The 19847-nt window shown below is 41.5% G+C and overlaps 1 protein-coding gene across 1 annotated transcript; it reads right to left on the reverse strand.

Annotated features, from left to right (window-relative positions):
- Positions 1 to 4591: 4591 nt before the first annotated feature.
- CIAO2A (cytosolic iron-sulfur assembly component 2A) lies at positions 4592 to 17290 on the reverse strand. Its single transcript, XM_082383530.1, has 5 exons — positions 17022 to 17290; positions 12745 to 12909; positions 7854 to 7903; positions 5742 to 5787; positions 4592 to 5060 (listed from the first exon to the last, which is right to left on the reverse strand). Exons 1-5 carry the CDS (start codon positions 17143 to 17145, stop codon positions 4963 to 4965), a joined length of 483 nt encoding a protein of 160 aa, XP_082239656.1. The 5' UTR covers positions 17146 to 17290; the 3' UTR covers positions 4592 to 4962.
- Positions 17291 to 19847: the final 2557 nt, after the last annotated feature.

The raw sequence follows: 19847 nt of genomic DNA on the forward strand, positions 1-19847 counted from the left end.
AGCATGATTTAGAGACCAGGATTATTTACTCCTTAGCAAATCCATGAAAGTGCTGGAATCACTTGCAAAGTTTCACGTGAGTGCCTTTTTCCTCTAGCGAAAGGGTCCTTTCCATGTCTTTTATAAAATTTTTAAAGAGGTCTGAGACCTTCCAAAAAGGTTAAGAATCATCCCTACAGATCAGGAGCTGGCAAATGACCCACAGGCCAAATTCAGCCCAATGCTTGCTTTTGTACAACCCACAAGCTAAGGATGGTTTTTATATTTTTAAGTGATTGAAAAAAATCAAAAGAAGAATATTTCATGACATAAAAATTATAAGAAATTCAACTCTGTGTCCATAAATAAAGTTTTATTGGAACACAGCTATACTCATTTACATATTGTCATGGCTGCTTTTTGTGCTACAAAAGCAGGGTTGAATAGTTGCAACAGAGATGCAACGCTTGAAATTTTACTATCTGGTCCTTCTCTGAAAAAATTTGCTGACCCTGCCAGCAAACACATTTTGTGAATTTATGGATCTCTAGTTTTCACTTGTATGTAGATGCTGTTGTGGTTGATAAAGTACAAATTCATTTAAATATAATATTAATGTAGTGGACATTAGTCATCAGACTACATTAACCCTCTTGATGTATTTGAGCAATTCCTACCATGTAAGTCTTGCTGGGAGATAGACGGACTCCTCATACAGGCCAGATACTCCTTTCTCCTGCCTCCCTGGCAGCCAGGACATGGACATGGGACTTGGGATCAGTCCATTAGAGACCCCATCTAGGACTTTGCAGCTGGAGTGAGTCACACAAAATGGCAGGGATAGAAGAGATATCATTCTGACAGTAGCAGAGAGTACAGCAGTTACAGCTAACTTCGAAGAGCAGCAGGGCCAGCAGGATAGGGGTGCCTGCAGCAGTGACCCATTTCTGGTTGTACCATCACTGCTTTCCTCACCAGACAGTCCCTTAAGGGACGATTTTGTCTTTGGTTCTGGTTGACCAGCCTCCACGTCTGCCTGGCTAGGACAAGCTCAGACACTAGATGGGACAGCCTGCATCACTCACTGCCTGCAGGGAAGAGGGGGCTGAAGGCAGAGGTTGGTAAGCATGAACTGAAGGAGGACAGAGAGTGGTTGATCCATCTTTGTACCCTTAGCACCTAAGTGCCAGATACTTAAAAAGTGCTCACTAGGACTTCCCTGGTGCAGTGGTTAAGAATCCGCCTGCCAATGCAGGCGACACGGGTTCAATCCCTGGTCTGGGAAGATCTCACATGCCACGGAGCAACTAAGCCCGTGCGCTTCAACTCCTGAGCCTGCTCTCTAGAGCCCATGAGCCACAACTATTGAGCCCATGTGCCGCAACTACTGAAGCCCGTGTGCCTAGAGTCCGTGCCCTGCAACAAGAGAAGCCACCACAATGAGAAGCCCGTGCACCACAATGAAGAATAGCCCCTGCTCGCCGCAACTAGAGGAAGCCCGTGTGCAGCAACAAAGACCCAACGCAGCCATAAATAAATAAATAAACAAAACAAAACAAACAAAAAAGTGCTCACTAAATATCTGTTGGTGAGAGCGCCAGTGAGTAAGTGCTTGAGTTGGTAAGAGCATACACTAGGGACCTCTGACTTCAGTCAACTCCAGCCACCTGAAACTGGCAATGAGCGTTTCATGTATCAGGGTCTCATTAGAAGATATAAAGACAGCCCTACTCTTTAAGCCCTAGATAAGGCTCCAGGGATGAGAAACGGTCAGTACTTGGGGATCAATGTGTATTTGACCCTGGTCTGTGAGCCTCAGAGCCCACTCAGATGATGCTTGTCATATCTTTTAGAGGCAGACAGCTGGTCAAAAAGCATTTGCGTGTGCACGTGTGCACTGGGTGGGAGAATATGGGACAGAGTGTTCACCAGGTACTATTAGCTCTTGCCCTGGATGCCAGACTTCCATGAAGCAGGAAACTTAGGGCTGGTCCTAAGGACCTTTCCAGTGGATTTGTAATTTAGAAAGAAGTGATTACAATGATGACTAAAAATCGGCAATACTTTATTACTTCTGGATCTATTTATGTATGCTAGATAACCAATTTTTAAAGATCTGGGAAGAAAGAGAGGAGCCAATGAGAACTTTCACAGCAAAAGATTAAGAATCGACAGTGACACTGCCACAAAGCTGGTGCTCCGATGCCACAATGTTAGTGGTTTTTCCAAGAGAGGAAGATCACAGGGATGATGAAGCTCTGCTGGGATATTCCCACAGTGCAGAGCCTCAGCAGAAGCCAAGATGGTTTTGGGTTTTTTTAAATTTATTTATTTTTGGCTGTGTTGGGTCTTCGTTGCTGCGCGTGGGCTTTCTCTAGTTGCAGCAAGCGGGGGCTTCTCTTCGTTGTGGTGCGCAGGCTTCTCATTGTGGTGGCTTCTCTTGTTGTGGAGCACGGGCTCTGGGTGCGTGGGCTTCAGTAGTTGTGGCACGCGGGCTCTAGAGGGCAGGCTCAGTAGTTGTGGCACCCGGGCTCAGCTGCTCCGCGGCATGTGGGATCTTCCTGGACCAGGGCTTGAACCCATGTTCCCTGCATTGGCAGGAGGATTCTTAACCACTGCGCCACCAGGGAAGCCCCCAAGATGGTTTTAATAGGACTTCTATAACCAGTATGTTGTGTAAGAATTGATTTTATTTTTGTCCCCCACTAATCCTTCGAAACTTTGTTGAGAAGGCATGATCTTCCTCTGCCCATGGGTGAAGACTTGGGCAGACACATGATTTCTGTCAGATTAAGTCATCTTGTCACTTTTAACCATACAATCTCATTGCACTGAATTATCTAGTCACATCTAATAGTTAGAACTACAAACTTGGCATCAACTCTTTCCTAACTTGAGCTTGCTTCAGGCTTGAAACCTCCAGCGGAGCCATGGGATGGGGTCCTCTGCTCTCTCTTCTTTCCCCCTCTTCAACTTCGCCACTGTGGGAGCTGAGGGAGGGAGGAGCACCAGAGATGGGACAGTTCTTACTTAGCTGCTTGGCTTTGTGCTCTCTCTGCCTGACGATTAGAGCTGGCTCTTTCTCTTAGGTTGGCACTTTCGTACGCTTACCAGGCGTTCCCGCTGTGCCCCTTGACCCTGGGAGAAGCATCTCCATCCTGGCTGCTCACTTGCTGTCTTCTCTGCTCAGTCCCTGGGTACCAGGCAGTACACCTCCAGACCCTTTCTCTGAGGTCTCCTTGGCCCTGCTGATGGTTTGTTGAACAATGTCAAATATGACCCCACAGCATGGTCCACGAGAAACATTTGTGCATCCCAGGGCTCTGTCATCAAGGTAGTTAGCCTTGCCTTTCTCTCACCCTCTAGACTTCCTGGACAGGAGTCAGGCCCCAGCCTTCAGCCCACTTCTGCTTGCTTTCTCAGGCCTGAGTCAGGCACCACTTTTCTGGGTCTCCCAACTGCAGAGGACACATTTCCAAACTCTCTGAGTTGTCCCCTTGAAATTCCCCTCAGCAGATAGTGGTAGGAGGTGTCATTTCCTCACCCTTTCACCAAGATGGGGGTTGGAACTCAGCATAGCAAGTTTTAACCAAAGAAATCTCTTCATCAATCTTCTTACCAAATCCTCTCTGTTCTCTCAAAACTCATATTCTTGAAGTGGATAAAGGGGTTCAAGAGCCATGGAACAAGTTCTCATGTTTTCCCCCTAGAATCCTCAATTAAATTTGAGGCAGAAGAGTGCTATTCTAACAACTTGTGTATTAGTTACTTACTGCTACATGGCAAATTACATCAAAACTTAGTGGTGTAAACAATAAACATTTATTATCACTCACAGCTTCTCTGCATCAGGAATTAGGGAGTGGCTTCTGGCTCAGGGTCTAGTGAGGTTCCAGTCAAGATGTCAGCCTGACTGAGGCTGCAGAATGGCTTCCAACGTGGTTCCCTCACATGGTATGCAAGTTGGTTCTCGTTGTTGGTGGAAGGCCTCAATTCCTCTCCATGTGGAATTGTCCACAGGGCTGTCTGAGTGTTCTTAGGACATGGCAGCTGGATTCCTGCAGAACGAGCAACTCAAGTGATCACAAGGTGAAAGCAGTAACAACTCTTACGATCTAGCCTCAGAAATCACACACTGTCACCTCTGATTCTTTTTTAGTCATGGCAACTAGTTCTGGTTCGATATGGAAGGAAACTACAAGGGCACGAATATCAGGAATCAAGGATCATTGGGGGGGGGGGGGCACCTCGGAAGCTTCCTAACATACCCTGTTACACTTCAAATGACCACTGTCCCCTAAAACAAACTGAACAAAGTACAAGTAAAGAAGAACCCATTAATTTAGATGGTTTAATCAAAATTTCTTTGGGGACTTCTTGATCTTCAAAACTATATATGTCACCTGGCCCTCTTCACATTTGTTCCTTATCTATAAATGGGTCCAGGACTCTTCTTGAAGGAAGTCAGGGCCCAGGCCTGATATTAAGGGTTCTTTTTGGTTCTCCTATCTCTGATTCTACATGATAATCAGAAAATAAAGCTTTGGACATATCTTTTAGTGTTAACATTTACACTAAAATTTACAATTAAATAAAAACATTCTAAGGTGTGTACAAGAATCACCTCTGTTTTATTTATTTACAGAGTAATGATTTAAACTGAATATATTTGGGCACAGTAAGTATTTGATGTGAAAAGCAGTTGTATCAGAATGGGCATCAGAAAAATAGCAACTCATCTGACACATAATTACTAGAAAATATTTTTCTGTCTGATCATTTAAGTGTTACAAATCCTGAGAATGTTAAACACTGAACAAACTAGGTACTACCTTATAATTAAATCTTGCTTGGAAATCATCCTTTAAAAAAATGCACTGAGGTACAAATCACCTACGTATTAAACATGAGTCTTTTACATTTTACAAAGAGTTTAAACAAATATATCAAATGATTCCAGTTCAGTGGCTCTTAAAACAGCTATTAGTCAGGTTCAAGGACACACTGTTCCACGATTTCCCGTAAGTTGGGGTTCTCCATCGCAGCTGCCACTCGCTCTTTGTCATTTATCTGCTTGTTGACTGCAAGACACACAGGCAAAAGTTAGCAGGACTACGTCAATACACAGCAACAGACAGTATTTTTATTAGCTTGTTAAAATAGAATTTAACTCCTTGAGAACTTAACGCAGGTTTTGGCTAATTATTCATAAGTTTCGAAAGGGAGACTTAAAGAGAAAAAAATCCCCTGTAATCCCACTTTTGCTTTTCCTAAATCCCACCTCCATTATTTTTAAGTGGCTGCCACTTTATTTCTCTCTGTAGGCTAGAGATCCTTTATACAAAAAAGCTTCTCTACTCCCATTTTAATACATTAACCCAGGAAGACAACACCTACCCCAAGATTCCCTAAAGCTTTACTTGCTGGACCTTTGATTTCAATTTCAAGTACACAGCTCTCTATCCTGCCACCAAAGAAAAGAATCAAGCTCTCTTTAGAGCTTATAATTCAAAGTTCCTAGAGCTGGATATTCTTCACAGATGTGTGGCCATTGGCCTAAACCAGTCAATATCCACAGGGCTTAACTCTAGTTCACCCAGAGTCCCACTAAAAAATTATTTTCTTCTCAAGGAAAAGCTAAGAGCTGATTTTGTTCTTTTTTGAAAATGACCCAATAGATACTTGGCTGGCAGAATAACATAATACCCAAGATAAAGTACTACATGAAGCTGTTTTCTAATAATGGTTCAAAATTCACTTACTATCTTCCTCTGTTGAGTGGGTTCCTTCAGAAATGTAGATTTCCAACTAGGAAAAAAATACATTAAAAGCAAAACATTTAGAGCATTCTAAGATAAGTGAGGTGGAATGTACAATGGACTCAAGAGTCTAGGGATGAAAGCCCAAATCCTGTTTCCAACATCAAAGACTTGGGACAAATCTTCACATTCTTCTCTAAAATGAAGGCTGAAGTTAGTAGGATTTTTTATTTTGGTCATATGGGGAAGGCCCGCAGTGGGTATTCCCATTCATTATTTTTTTATGAATACAAACCTACAATTTTATACAAGTGAGATCTCATACATGTTTTACTCAACAATATCTACCCCCTGCACTCTACCTCTTCCTCCCAAATCAGTATCTAAACTTTCTCCCTGCCCCACCCTACAAGAAAGCCACATTAATAATCTAGTGTACTTTCTTCCATATTTTTCTCTATACCCACATAATTTAACAGATTTCACACACACACACACACACACACACACACCCCAAGGCTGGAAGTTTCTTTTTATTGTGTACTTTACAAAAATGGGATCACAAAATATAGTTTTCAGTATCCTCCTTTTCTCATCTACTATTATCTTGATAAATTTATTCTCAAGTACAATACTGGTTAAGCTATCTCTCCTGGTCCTGCTGCACTCACTCCCTTAAACTAGCTAACCTCCAAGAACCAGAGCTTTTGAGGCAAACCCACAAAATTATTGCAAATCTTGTGGTAAATAAATCATGCTATATGATAAAGATATGTCTATTTTTCAGGGAACATTGGAGCATGTGATCTAATTCGCATATACTTATTTACTACTGAGATAAATGTTTTCATGAGGGGGAAAAATCATCACCTATTATGGCTATAAGAGACCCTAGAGACCATTTAGTCCAGTCTTCTTTAAAAGACAAAATACCATATACATTCCCCCAGTGGCATAACACTAACTCTTATTCTAAACAACAAAGGAAGTGGTATAAAATCACTCTATACTCATTTACTTTGGCTTAAAATTATGCACGACTCATTATTCTGAAAAATGGTAAATAAAGGGGAAGAGTCAAGCATTTACCCTGCTATTCCTATGCGAACTATACCTCAGGGTAACCAAACAGTTGGTTTGGTCCACAGAAGATTCTAAATTTGAGAGGTTTCTTGTGGCCCTTTTTAAGGGGTTCTTAATTGGTTTTAAATTTTTGGATGAATATTGTCACCCATCAGGGAAATGCAAATCAAAACCACAGTTAGATATCACTTCACACATTCTAGTGATGGCTATAATGAAAACAAGAGATTATCATAATAAGTGTTGGCAAGGATGTGGAGAAATCAGAACCCCCATATGCTGCTGGTGGGAATGTAAAAGGGTGAAGTGGCTATGGAAAGCAGTCTGGAAGTTCCTCAAAAGGTTAAACATCGAGTTACCATAGAATCCAGGAAGAAAAGAAATGGAAAACATATGCCCTCGGTGGAAAAGAAATGAAAACACATGCCCACACAAACACTTGCACACAAAGGTTTATAGCAGCATTATTCATCAAAGACAAAAAATGGAAACAACCCAAATGTCTACCAAATTATAAAACAAATAAATACAATGTGATATCTACACAAAAGAACAGTACAAGGCAAGGCAAAGAATGAAATACTGATACATGTTATGATATGAATGAATTCTGAAAATATTATTCTAAGTGAAAGAAGCCAGTCTTAAAAGACCACAAATTATATGATTCCATTTAAATGAAACACCCAGAATAGGCAAATCTATAGAGACAAAAGTACATTAGTGGTTGCCTAGGGATGGGAGAGGGTTTAGGAGAAATGGGGAATGACTGCTAATTGGTATGGGTTTTGTTTTTTTGTTTGTTTGTTTGTTTTGTTTGTTTTGTTTGTTTGTTTGATTTTTTTAAACATGGTATGGGTTTTTTACTGGGATGATGCAAATGTTCCAAAATTGATAGTAGCGATGGCTGCACAATTTTGTGAATATACCAAAAACTATTAAATTCTATACTTTAAATAGGTGGTTGTATGATATGTGAATCAAATCTCAACAAAGCTATTATAAAACAACAACAAAAAACACATTCCTTACCTTATGTTTAAACGGTAAACACCGCTGAAGTTTAACTCTTAAGCACAGCCCTGCGGAGGAAAAAAAAAGCCCCAATTATGTCTTCTTATTGGTTCTTGAAAAAGCATACAGCTGTGTCTAGGTGTCTCTATACAAAACAGCAGCTGAAAAGAGCTTAGGCTCAATCCATTGTAGGCCTCCTTTGAGCCTGGTACCTTTAGCTAGCAACTTTAATATTGATACATCTTACGAATTCCTCATGATAATCCAGTGAGCTAGGTATTGTCAATCCCATTCTACAAATTATGAAACCAAGGTCACAATGTAACTTACCCAAGATCAAAGAGCTAGTAAAATGACAGAGTTGGGACTGGAACCCGAAACCACTGCAAAATGCGGGTCCTTTCTGCTGTATCAATTTACCTTCCATCAAAGGCCAATTCACTCAATAAACTTTATTGAATGCCTGCAACAGGTCAGGCCACACAAAAACTTAAAACCAAGTAAGAGCCACTTAAAAAGGACCACAAGCAATCTCTCAAATTTGGAATCCTCTGTGCCTGTAGGGTACAAATAGAGTTGTTTCCCTAAAACAAGCTCCTCTGAAGTTCAGTTTATCACCCCAATACCAAGTCACAGTTCAATAATTTTTTTTTCCAGTTGAGACTTCCAAGAGAGATTAAAAGTCAGCTTGGAACAGAGCCTCAGTGCCAATGTTTCACTTCTCCCCCACCATAAAATAAGGCATACAATTTTAACTAAGTCTACACCTCTAGACAGAGAAGATAAACCAAACTGCTCTTATTACGAAGAGAAAGTGTTTCAGTAACGAGTTTTTGAAAAATAGGGTCAGAATGAATCTCTAGTTTCCTGGCTTTGCAGGTTTTTATTTAGAGCAATTTATTTCCTCTCCCAACTAATATCAATACATAAGGGCTTGTTATGTTATAAGGAACATCTTTTTAGTATTTTGGTTTGATTAAAAATAAACAACAATAACAAAACCCCAAACATAACACAGCAAAACATAATTGTTAGACTACCTATCTTTCGGGGAGGTATGAAATTAATTTGCTTGTGGTTTTCTAAAGTACCACTAGGTTTTCTAACAGAATCATCTGAAAAATTGCAGAGAAGGAAAAAGAATTAAATGAGCTACAATGAGATTGGGCCTACCTTAGAGTCTACAACACAGTAATTCCATAATAAATATTAGGGAATTCTAAAGAAAATATATAATTTCCTTAAGAAGGGTCTCCCTTAAAAAAAAAAAAAAGAAGAAGAAGGGTCTCCCTTTAGAGTATCTAACTGCCTTAAAGCGTATCTGGAGCGTTGTGCTTCCTCTCCTCCCACATTGTCTCCTTAATTTGTTTCTTGAGCATCCTCATGTGTTCTAGTCACTGTTGGTAGGTATTTTACCCATAAATAAAAACAATAATTGTTTTTGTTATTAAAAAAAATAATAATAATTGTTTTACAATTCACAAGCACTTTCTTGAATATCAGTATCCTCAAGATAGGCAGTATAGCATAACTGAGATAGATAATTTGGGTTCAAAAGTGGCTCCACTACACACTAGCTGTGTGACCCCAGGCAAGTAACTTAACCTCTCTGAACTTCAGTTTCCTTATCTGTTATACAAGTATTATAAGAGTACCACTATATATAAGGTTGTTACGCATGAGGAGTAAACATAGTTATGCTTAAAACAGTAGTTGACGCATAATAAGTATCCAGTAAATGTTAGCTATTACTATTTTATCATTTTCAGTTTACAGCCAGGAACCAAGATAAGTGATTTGTTCCACATCACATAGCTAACATGTGGCAGAGCTAGAAGCTAAATCTAGACTCGAAATCCTATGCCCTTCATATCCTGCCTTCAGCCATTCTTGTTTAAGTCAACAGAAAAGATTATCAAGTGGTTTTTCTGCCCTACCCACTCACCTGCTTTGAGTCTTCCTTGTCTTTGGAATTATATACCAGGGTAAGTGAGTAGGTGACAACCTAAGCAGTCAGGGTGGAACTCTGACTCAGGTGCCTTTCTCTGCTTAGTACTACCTGCTCATAGGAAATGCCTCCTAATGCATCAGCCAGAAAGAGGACTCCCTTCATCGAGTTTTCCAGTCATGTTGCTTGAACACGATTACTATGATACACTACCATACAACCTTCTCAAAAGCCAATGGTCTTGGGCTTCCCTGGTGGCGCAGTGGTTAAGAACTCACCTGCCAATGCAGGGGACACGGGTTCGAGCCCTGGTCCGGGAAGATTCCACACGCCACGGAGCAACTAAGCCCGTGCACCACAACTACTGAGCCTGCGCTCTAGAACCCACAAGCGACAACTACTGATCCCACGTGCCACAACTACTGAAGCCCACGCACCTAGAGCCCGTGCTCCACAACAAGAGAAGCCATCACAATGAGAAGCCCATGCACCGCAACAAAGAGTAGCCCCCGCTCACCACAACTAGAGAAAGCCCGCGCACAGCAACAAAAAGACCCAATGCAACCAAAAATAAGTAATAAATTAATTAATTAATTTAAAAAAAAGCCAATGGTCTTAAATGAAACCCATATCAAAAGGGCCAAAAAAGTGACAAAACCTCTGTCAAGAGGTGTACAGATCTGAAATATCAACCATAATCTAATCTTGACACCTTTACAGTTATTTTTATTTCATGTGCTCTCTCAATCTTTGTCCACGTAAACACAGTTTTTTAAAATAAGTGCAATCATAATGCAAATTCAATTTATCATTCAAGCTTTTTCATCCACTCTCACACAGATACTTTGATTCCTTGATTATATTCATCATTTTCAATAGAAATAAGAAATGCCATTATTTTTATATCATTTCAGTATTAATCGATACTATACTTTCTTCCAGGATTTATTATCATAAATTTACTATATATGTTTTGTACATGCTACTATTTTCTCCTAGGGTATTATTTCCTTAATTCCTGGGTCAAAGAGTATGAACATTTTTTTTGGGGGGGGGGGGGGCTACTTTTTTTTTTTTTTTTTGGCTATACCACACGGCTTGCGGGATCTTAGTTCCCTGACCAGGGATTGAACCCGTGCCCTTGGCAGTGAAAGTGCAGAGTCCTAATCACTGGACCACCAGGGAATTCCCAGTGACTTGCTAATATTTACCCAGAGACTTAAAAATATTTCTACCATATGACCCAATAATTCCACTTACAGAAATTTATCCTGAAGCAATAACTAGAGATTAATAAAAATATTTATGTATAAAGTTGTTCATCATAGTATTATTTATAATTGTAGGAGGCTAGAAGTAGGCTAAATGGTTACAAAAATGATGACCATATAATTACATGACCATATAATTAAAGAATAATATTTAAGGAGAACTAAAAAACATTTCTCATCTACTTCATGCTTTCTATTACTTAACCCTTACAACTCAGTAGTTACCATTATTATCACTATTTTACAGATAAGGAAATAGGCTCAGAAAGGTTAAGTAACTTGACCAAGACCACAAAGTGACAGAGCTGACAGAGCTGGAATTTTAGCCTAGAGCACATATTCTAATGACAACTTTTTTTTATTTTCTTCTTTATACTTTTGTGGAATTTCAAAATTATTGCGAACAAACATGTTACTTTTATAATTTAAGAAACACAATATAAATATTACTTTTTGAAACCTGTTTTTGATATCTGTTGATTCAGAAACGGTCCAATGATGAAAAATAAATATGCATTCAAGAATGCTTTTTCTAGTATTGGAATTTTATAACCACAATAGTATCTATGGATTCACAGACGGTCTAGTCCCTCAAGATGTGCCCCATATGCTGGAAACCACTACTTGAGGGATCCTAGGTCCAACAAGCGAGAAGAGAAAGACAACTCACAACGATAGTAGAAACAATAATAAAATATTTACCTTTCCAATCCTTTTTATAAATTTGTCTATTTTTAAATAGGTAATATATTCTCAACGTTCAAAAGCTTAAAAATATAAAAAGGTATAAGGTCTCCCTGCCACCCTATCCCCCACCTGACCGGTTCCCACCATCACTAATGCCCACCCCCATCTTAGCTATTCACTTCTTATGTTTTCTTTATAGATATGCAATCAAATATAAATGTATATTTTTGCTTTTCTTTACACAAATGTAGCAATATTATACTTGCTTTTATTTCCTAACAGTATGTCATAGAGATCTTTCCATATTAGTATATGGAGAGCTTCTTCATTCTTTTTTATAGCTGCATAGTATTCCATTGTTAATATACACCATCACTGATTATTTAATTGGTTCCCTACTGATCAAGATTTGGTTTGAAATAAACTTTCTTTGCCTTCTTTTTAACAAAGTATATATTCAAAGATATCTACTGTATATCTCACTGCTAACTAATCTGAAATATTGGGAATGCAACCTCTCAAAAAGAAAACTACCGAAAAAATACCCTTCCACCAGGACTTCTGCCCATGCTACATAGAAGCCAAGAGAGCAGCTAAAAGGAGAAGATGGTGAGGGCAGCAGTGCTAGTCTGACAACACCCATTCCGATCTCCAGAACTGAGGAGAGGAGCTGGCCCACACTCAGGCTCCATTAATTGTAGAGAAGCAGCATGGTATAGCTAAAGGAAAAACACACTTAAAGTCAGGAGACCTGGAATTGAGCCTCAGTTTCATCATTTCCTGCCTACATGATGCTGAGCAAGTCCCTTATACTCTCTGAGCCTCAGGTTCCTCATCTGTAAAATGAAGATAATATTGACTCTCTCATACGCTAATTGTGAGAACTACAGAAAATATTCTGTAAACCATAAAGTATGATACATGATGCTAATTGTCACTGTGGGTCAGTATCAGCTAGAATAATTCAGAATTAATATATAAATATCTTTATCTAAAACCTTACCAATAAGAGTCGCCAAAGAGCAATGAGGTACTGTTGGCGTGAACCTGATAATAACCAAATAGTCTTCTTCATTTATCTCCTGAACCTCCACACAACTTTCCGTTACCACTTCCAGTTCTTCTAAAGTATTGGGTTTCTCTGGGTCCCGGATAGTTCGAATCAAATCTAAAGAAACATCAGAGAAAAGGTTTTATGTTAAAACATGAATATTCTAAATACAAACAATTTTGCCAGTCCTAATCCAAACACTGACTTCTTTTTGTTTGAGCAAATACTATAGCCACTCCCCAGGTTTCTGACAGAAATTTCCACTAGTGTCCTTTTGAGAAAACCATTTTCTTGGATTATTACTACCTCATGTCCAGTTTCTTGGATCCAACCTTGCAGATAGAATACATGAATGGGGAAAGTGTCATAGAAGTTCAAGGGAAAAAATAACTTAGTTTGGGAGAATGCAGTATCGGGATTTATGGAAATGGAATCTGAATCAAGCCTTTAAAAATAGGTAACATTTTGGGGAATTTCCTGGCGGTCCAGTGGTTAGGACTCCACGCTTCCACTGCAGGGGCCCAGGTTTGATCCTTGATCAGGGAACTAAGATCCAGCAAGCCGTACTGCGCGGCCAAAAAAAACCCACAACAAACAAAAAACAAAAACAAAAAAATGGGTAACATTTCAATATTTGCCATTTAAGGTGAAGGAAAGTAAAGAACAAGTTTAGTTTGCATGGAACTCAGCATAAGGGAAGAAGTTATTAAGAGTTTAGGCCAGCCCATTAAGGGTCTTTTAGAGTCAGCTACAGGCAATAGGACGTCCTCAAGAGGTTCTGAACAAGGGAGTGACATGGACAGCATTACACTGGCAGCTGGTAGACTCAGAACTAAAGAGCAGAGCCAGGGATACCAGCTGAAAAATCTGGGCCTAAAACAGGGACATGACCATAGCAATAGAGAGGAGGGGAAAGACGAAGAAGTAATTTCAGAGGCAGAATCAACAGAATCTGACAACTATTTGGATGTAGAAGACAAGGAAAGGAAGAAAAGGAAGATGACTAAGATTGTAAATCTAAGAGCCTGTGAGAACAAAGATAGAATGAAAAAAAAAAAAGAAGAGAGAACAACGGAAGAAATTTGGGTGGGAGCTGAGATAAACAGGTTAAATCTTATATATAATCATTCTGAGGTGCTTAAGGGGCAAACCAACGGAACATTTCAGCAAACACTGAACTGTGGCATAAGGTTTAAGAGAACCAAGGCTAGAGTGGCTGTTGAACTCATGGGATTCACAAAGAACAATGAGTAGAACCGTAGTTTTCAACCTTGGCTGAACAGTGGAATCACTAGGAATGTTTCAAAACAAAAACAAAAGCTGGTGTCTGAGCCCTACCAGGGATTCTGATTTAATTGATTCACAGTAAGACCTGGGCATTGAGACTTAGAAAAATTCTTCAGGCTATTCTTTTTTTTTTTTTAACATCTTTATTGGAGTATAATTGCTTTACAATGGTGTGTTAGTTTCTGCTTTATTCTTCAGGCTATTCTTATGTGCAGTCCAGTTGGAGAATCACAAATGTAAAGGGAAAGAGAACCAAGTATAGATCTGTAGGAAGCACCTAATTTGGGGATCAGTAGGAGGAAGAAAAGCAAAACGCAGCATAAAAGGGAAGAGGGGATGGTTAACAAAATCAAATGCTGCAGAAAAGGGCCTTCCCTAGTGGCACAGTGGTTAAGAATCCACCTGCCGATGCAGGGGACACAGGTTCGATCCCTAGTCTGGGAAGATCCCACATGCTGTGGAGCAACTAAGCCCGTGCACCACAACTCCTGAGCCTGCGCTCTAGAGCCCACGAGCCGCAACTACTCAGCCCATGTGCCACAACTACTGAAGCCCGTTCACCTAGAGCCTATGCTCCGCAACAAGAGAAGCCACCGCAATGAGAAGCCCGCGCACCACAACGAAGAGTTGCCCCCACTCGCCACAACTAGAGAATGCCGGCATGCAGCAACGAAGACCCAACACAGCCAAAAATAAACTAAAAAAAAAAAGCTGCAGAAAAATGCAGGTTAACGAAAGCTAAAGCAGGTCTCAGAAGGTCACCTGTAAGAAAGCACTTTCAGCAGAGAGGTAAAGGCAGAGGCCAGCTTGCAAAAGGGGAAGTGAGAAGGAACTGCAAATGTAATCCTAGGGCTTTGACAGGGAAGGAGGGAAGAGCAAAAGGAGGACAGTGCGTTTAGAAAAATCTAGAACAATGCCAAGGATAAGGGAAACTTGAGTATGTTTTGTAGCCCAAGGGGAAGGATCAAATAGAGGAAGGAAAAAAAAAATAGAGGAAGAGACACTGAAATTTCAAGGAGGGGAGGGGAGGAGGCTGGTAAAATAAGCAGAAAGGAATAAGACCAAAGATGTGGGAGGCTGGGTTGGCAGTGGAGAGGAAAAGATTTCCTTCTTACCCTGAGGTTGTAGAAAAAGATGGAAAAGGAGAATGATAAGAGAAATAGTGAGGTAGAAAAAAGCAGAGGGAGTTCACATGGGATGGGCTTGATGTTCTCAAGCCTGAGGTTTTGTTCTATTACTCACAGCACCCCTGTAATCAGAAATCCAGCTGGGAAAAACAAATCAATTAAACTCTATCTTCTCCCCAGCAACTCCTGAGCTTATCACTTGATTAGAAAAGGGAGGCAGGAAAAAGAGGCTTCACAAAGCTGTGAAACACGGGGCTCAGGGAAACAGGTTTTTTTGAAAAGGAATTTTTTCCCCTTCATCCTAGGCCTTTTCCCTGTAAGGCTCATATATACAAGCTGCATTATATTGTTTATATGTTAAATAACTCTGAAATTAAATCTCACGCCTTATTCAACTTCTCTACTTTTCTAGTGATTTGCATTTATTTCTTTAGAAAGAAAGCAATGTTGCTCTCCTCACATTGCTCCCTTGACTAAAATTCTTCTACTGGCTCTGCACTGATATTAAATTCTTCCTTTATATTTAAATCTTCAGGATCCAATTCCAACCTGGTATGTAAAACAATTTTTGACCACACCTCCCTCCACCTTTAACCACAAACCCTACCTGTACAATGAAGATGGTTCCAGGGGTTGAATAGAGAATATAAGTGTGTGTGCATATATGTATAATATATATTATACATATATAACTCACTGTGTGTGTATTTTTTTTTTGCACTCCAGGCTTGGGTGTGTTAAAGAACTATAAGTTCAAGGCCGGGCTCTTGGGGACCTCTGCCTACTGCTTTGTGGAGATCATTCTACTCACACTTGTCACCTGACTGGGTTTAAGTCCTGCCCCTAGCAAGAGGTAAACCAGATTAACTCTGAAGGTCTTTAACATCCCTGGCTTCTTTCTACGGGTCTATAATCCTTACCTGCATTATCTGTATTCTTGTGGTTATACTTTTACCCTCCGTCAGCAGGAATCTTTGAACGCTCGTTAGATCCAGTCGTTTTAGTTTTCAAAAACAATACTAATAAGTCCAAAAAAGGCAAATCATAAAGCAATTATGAAGTGATGAAAAGCGCACTAAGTTTGGAATCAGAAGACAACAGTTTTGGTTTTTGCTGTTTCTTTACTGGCAGAGTGGCCTCCAGGTAGTTGTTTAACCACTCTAAACCTTCATTTCCTCATCTGTACAATGAAGATGGTTCCAGGGGTTGAATAGAGAATATGTGTGCGTGTGCATATATATAATATACATTATACATATATATAACTCAATGTGTGTGTATTCTTTTTTGCACTCCAGGCTTTGGGTGTGTTAAAGAACTATAAGTTCAAGGCCGGGCTCTCGGGGACCTCTGCCTATGGCCTCTGCAGCAGAAGAGGGTGGCTGTGACCTTGGGCCAGTCCCCAACTCGGCAGTCACCCAGCAGTACCCTCGGCGGCGGAAGGAGTGTGTGTCCAGGGGCTAGGAAGGAAGGAGGCTCAAGTAGGGCTATCAGGCCAGCTTTGTTTCCTAACCAAGCACCCTAGACGCTTGCTCTGCCCATAAATCTTGAGATGGCCACTAGAACGTGGGGGCAGACAAGGGAAATGAAGCGTTTGAGACCTCCAGGCTCGGCTTGCCCCGGGTTTAGCAAGAGCCTGGGTCCTAGAAAGACCCACAAGCCCGCGTGACTTAGGACTCCGGAGAAAAAGCTTCCTACGCTCCCGGACGAGATCTGGCAAAAACCCGAGTCTCCACTCCTACCCCTCAGGTGAGGCCCTCGTTACCCCCGCCTCCACGTAAATCACCAAATGTTGCCCTGGGTAAAGTTAATTACCATAAACTTCTAGCGCTTTCTCTTCCATGATCCGGGGCTGCCGGGCAGCTCCCCGCTCAAAGAGGCCCGACAGCCACAGGACTCTGCTCAGCGTCCAGGAGAGCAGTCCGGACACCCGCTCCATCCTTACACTCCGCCATCCCTGGCGACTGTCCCACCCGAGCCACCGTCTCTCAGCAGCGAGCCTCGCGACTTATCAACTTCCTGGTCTTCAAACGGGCCAAGACAAGCCTAAAGGTCCAGGGCAGCAGAGAATAGGCGGGACCGGACGGAGTATCGCGAAGGACCTAGCTAAGGGAGCCGCGAGAACTACAAGCCCCAGCATGCTTTGCTCGGTTTCGGCGGAACAAGAGAAAAAAAATTCCTAGAGGCCCATGAGGAGCGTTGCGTGCTGGGACGTATGCGCGTTTTCTTTGGAAGACGGCGAGCTGCAATATGGGACATGTAGTCTCCAATGGTGGGCGGGGGCAGGTAACGGTCTGTTAACCGCCGTTAATTGCCTCACTCAGCGTCTGGATAAGCTAAAGATGAAACCCTGAAGAGGTAGGGGAAAGGAGATCTTGATTTCTAGTGCTGGAGGAGCGTCTGCACGGTGACTCCCTACTATTATGTCTCCGAGGGGGCCGCTTCCAGCCAAAGTTTTCTTAGGTCCTAGTCAGGCCGGAAGTGAGTTTCCGTTGCGGTTAAACGGGATGTCTTTGGAGCCTAGTAAGGATGGTTAGGCGTGGCGGGAGGAGGGGTTCCTTTTTGTTTTCTCATCTCATAGAGACTCAGGCTAGCACAGCTCCCCACTACGGGCTGAGTATTTCTGCCAATCGCCTTCAAGATAACTTAGAACGAGAGAGCTTTCCGTATGTCCAGTGTGTCCAATAGTGACATTGGAGATCGCCATCCTAAAACGAATGTCTTAAGCCCTAAGGTTTGGTGGCTGTGATGGATGCCAGTAACAAGGTTGATGATGTTAATTTTAATTTTATCCATCCATCCCTACAGTCAAATCTCAAACCTTTATTCGATACTTAACTTGCCAGACTTGGTCTATAGACGCCAAGGATACGAAGATAGGACACGGCCCTTACCCTCAAGCAGCTCACAGACCTGTGAGGGAGCCAACCCCTGATGTTGAGGAATTTGCAGTTACAAACAAACGAAACCTTTTGTCAAAGTTGATGACAAGTTTCGTACCATCTCTATTTTATTTTTTAATAAATTTATTAATTTTATTTGTGTTTGGCTGCATTGGGTCTTCGTTGCTGCGCAGGCTTTCTCTAGTTGCGGTGAGCGGAGGCTACTCTTCGTCGCGGTGCACAGGCTTCTCATCGTGGTGGCTTCTCTTCCTGCGGAGCACGGGCTCTAGGCACGCGGGCTTCAGTAGTTGTAGCATGCGGGCTGAGTAGTTGCGGCTCGCGGCCTCTAGAGCACAGGCTCAGTAGTTGTGGTGCACAGGCTTAGTTACTCTGCAGCATGTGGGATCTTCCCGGACCAGGGCTCGAACCCGTGTCCCCTGCATTGGCAGGCGGATTTGTAATCACTGTGCCACCAGGGAAGCTCTCATACCATGTCTATTGAGAGGAAAGTAAGGATTATCTTGCTGAATTATCCCATGATAATATATCCCATTTATCTTTTTTTTAAATAGATCTTTATTGGAGTATAATCGCTTCACAATACCATGTTAGTTTCTGTTGCACAACAAAGCGAATCAGCCATATGCATACACATGTCCCCATATCCCCTCCCTCTTGAGCCTCCCTCCCATCCTTCTTATCCCACCCCTCTAGGTCATCGCAAAGCACCAAGCCGATCTCCCGGTGCTATGCTGCTGCTTCCCAGCAACCAACTGTTTAACATTCGGTAGTGTATATGTCAATGCTACTCTCACTTCGCCCCAGCTTCGCCCTCCCACCCCATGTCATCAAGTCCATTCTCTATGTCTACCTCTTTATTCCTGCCCTGCAACTAGGTTCATCAGTACCTTTTTTTTTTTTTTTTTTTTTTAGATTCCATATATATGTGTTAGCATACGGTATTTGTTTTTCTCTTTCTGACTTACATCACTCTGTATGACAGACTCTAGGTCCATCCACCTCACTACAAATAACTCAATTTTGTTTCTTTTTATGGCTGAGTACTATTCCTCCCATTTATCTTTAAACTCTTGTCTAGGTGATTTAGATTTTAGGCCCACCAGACAACCAGTGAATAATTTAGGTCCCAGGAAAATTTCGTTCAGAGTTTAATAATTCCCCTGCCATCTGTTCCGCTCCACTTACTCCACAGCAATTGAGAGGATAATTCTAACTTCCTTGTGATCAAATTTAGGACACTGAAGTCTCACCTCCTCTTTGAGGCCTCCCAAATTCTCCAAACAGAATTGATGATCTCTTTTGCTATGCTCCTACAGCACATTATAGCACTGTTCACTTACATGCCCATCTCCCTCAAGCGCTTAGTGGGCCAGAAGCGTCTTTATTTCTATATCTCAAACGCATAGCAGGGTGCCAGGCACGCAGTAGATGCTCAATATATATTTCTTGAATGAATTAACTAAATGTTGTCGAAAGAATGAATAGCAAAACTTTACTGTATCTGTTCAGAGACCTCAATCAAAAATATTTATTGAGGACTTCCCTGGTGGCGCAGTGGTTAAGAATCCGCCTGCCAATGCAGGGGACTTGGGTTTGAGCCCTGGCCCATTCAGATCCCACATGCTGCGGAGGAACTAAGCCTGTGCACCACAACTACTGAGCCTGCGCTCTAGAGCCCACGAGCCACAACTACTGAGACCGCGCGCCACAACTACTGAAGCCCATGCACCTGGAGCCC

The sequence above is a fragment of the Balaenoptera borealis genome, assembly GCF_965194805.1.
Source record: "Balaenoptera borealis genome assembly, chromosome: 3".
Taxonomy (NCBI): domain Eukaryota; kingdom Metazoa; phylum Chordata; class Mammalia; order Artiodactyla; family Balaenopteridae; genus Balaenoptera; species Balaenoptera borealis.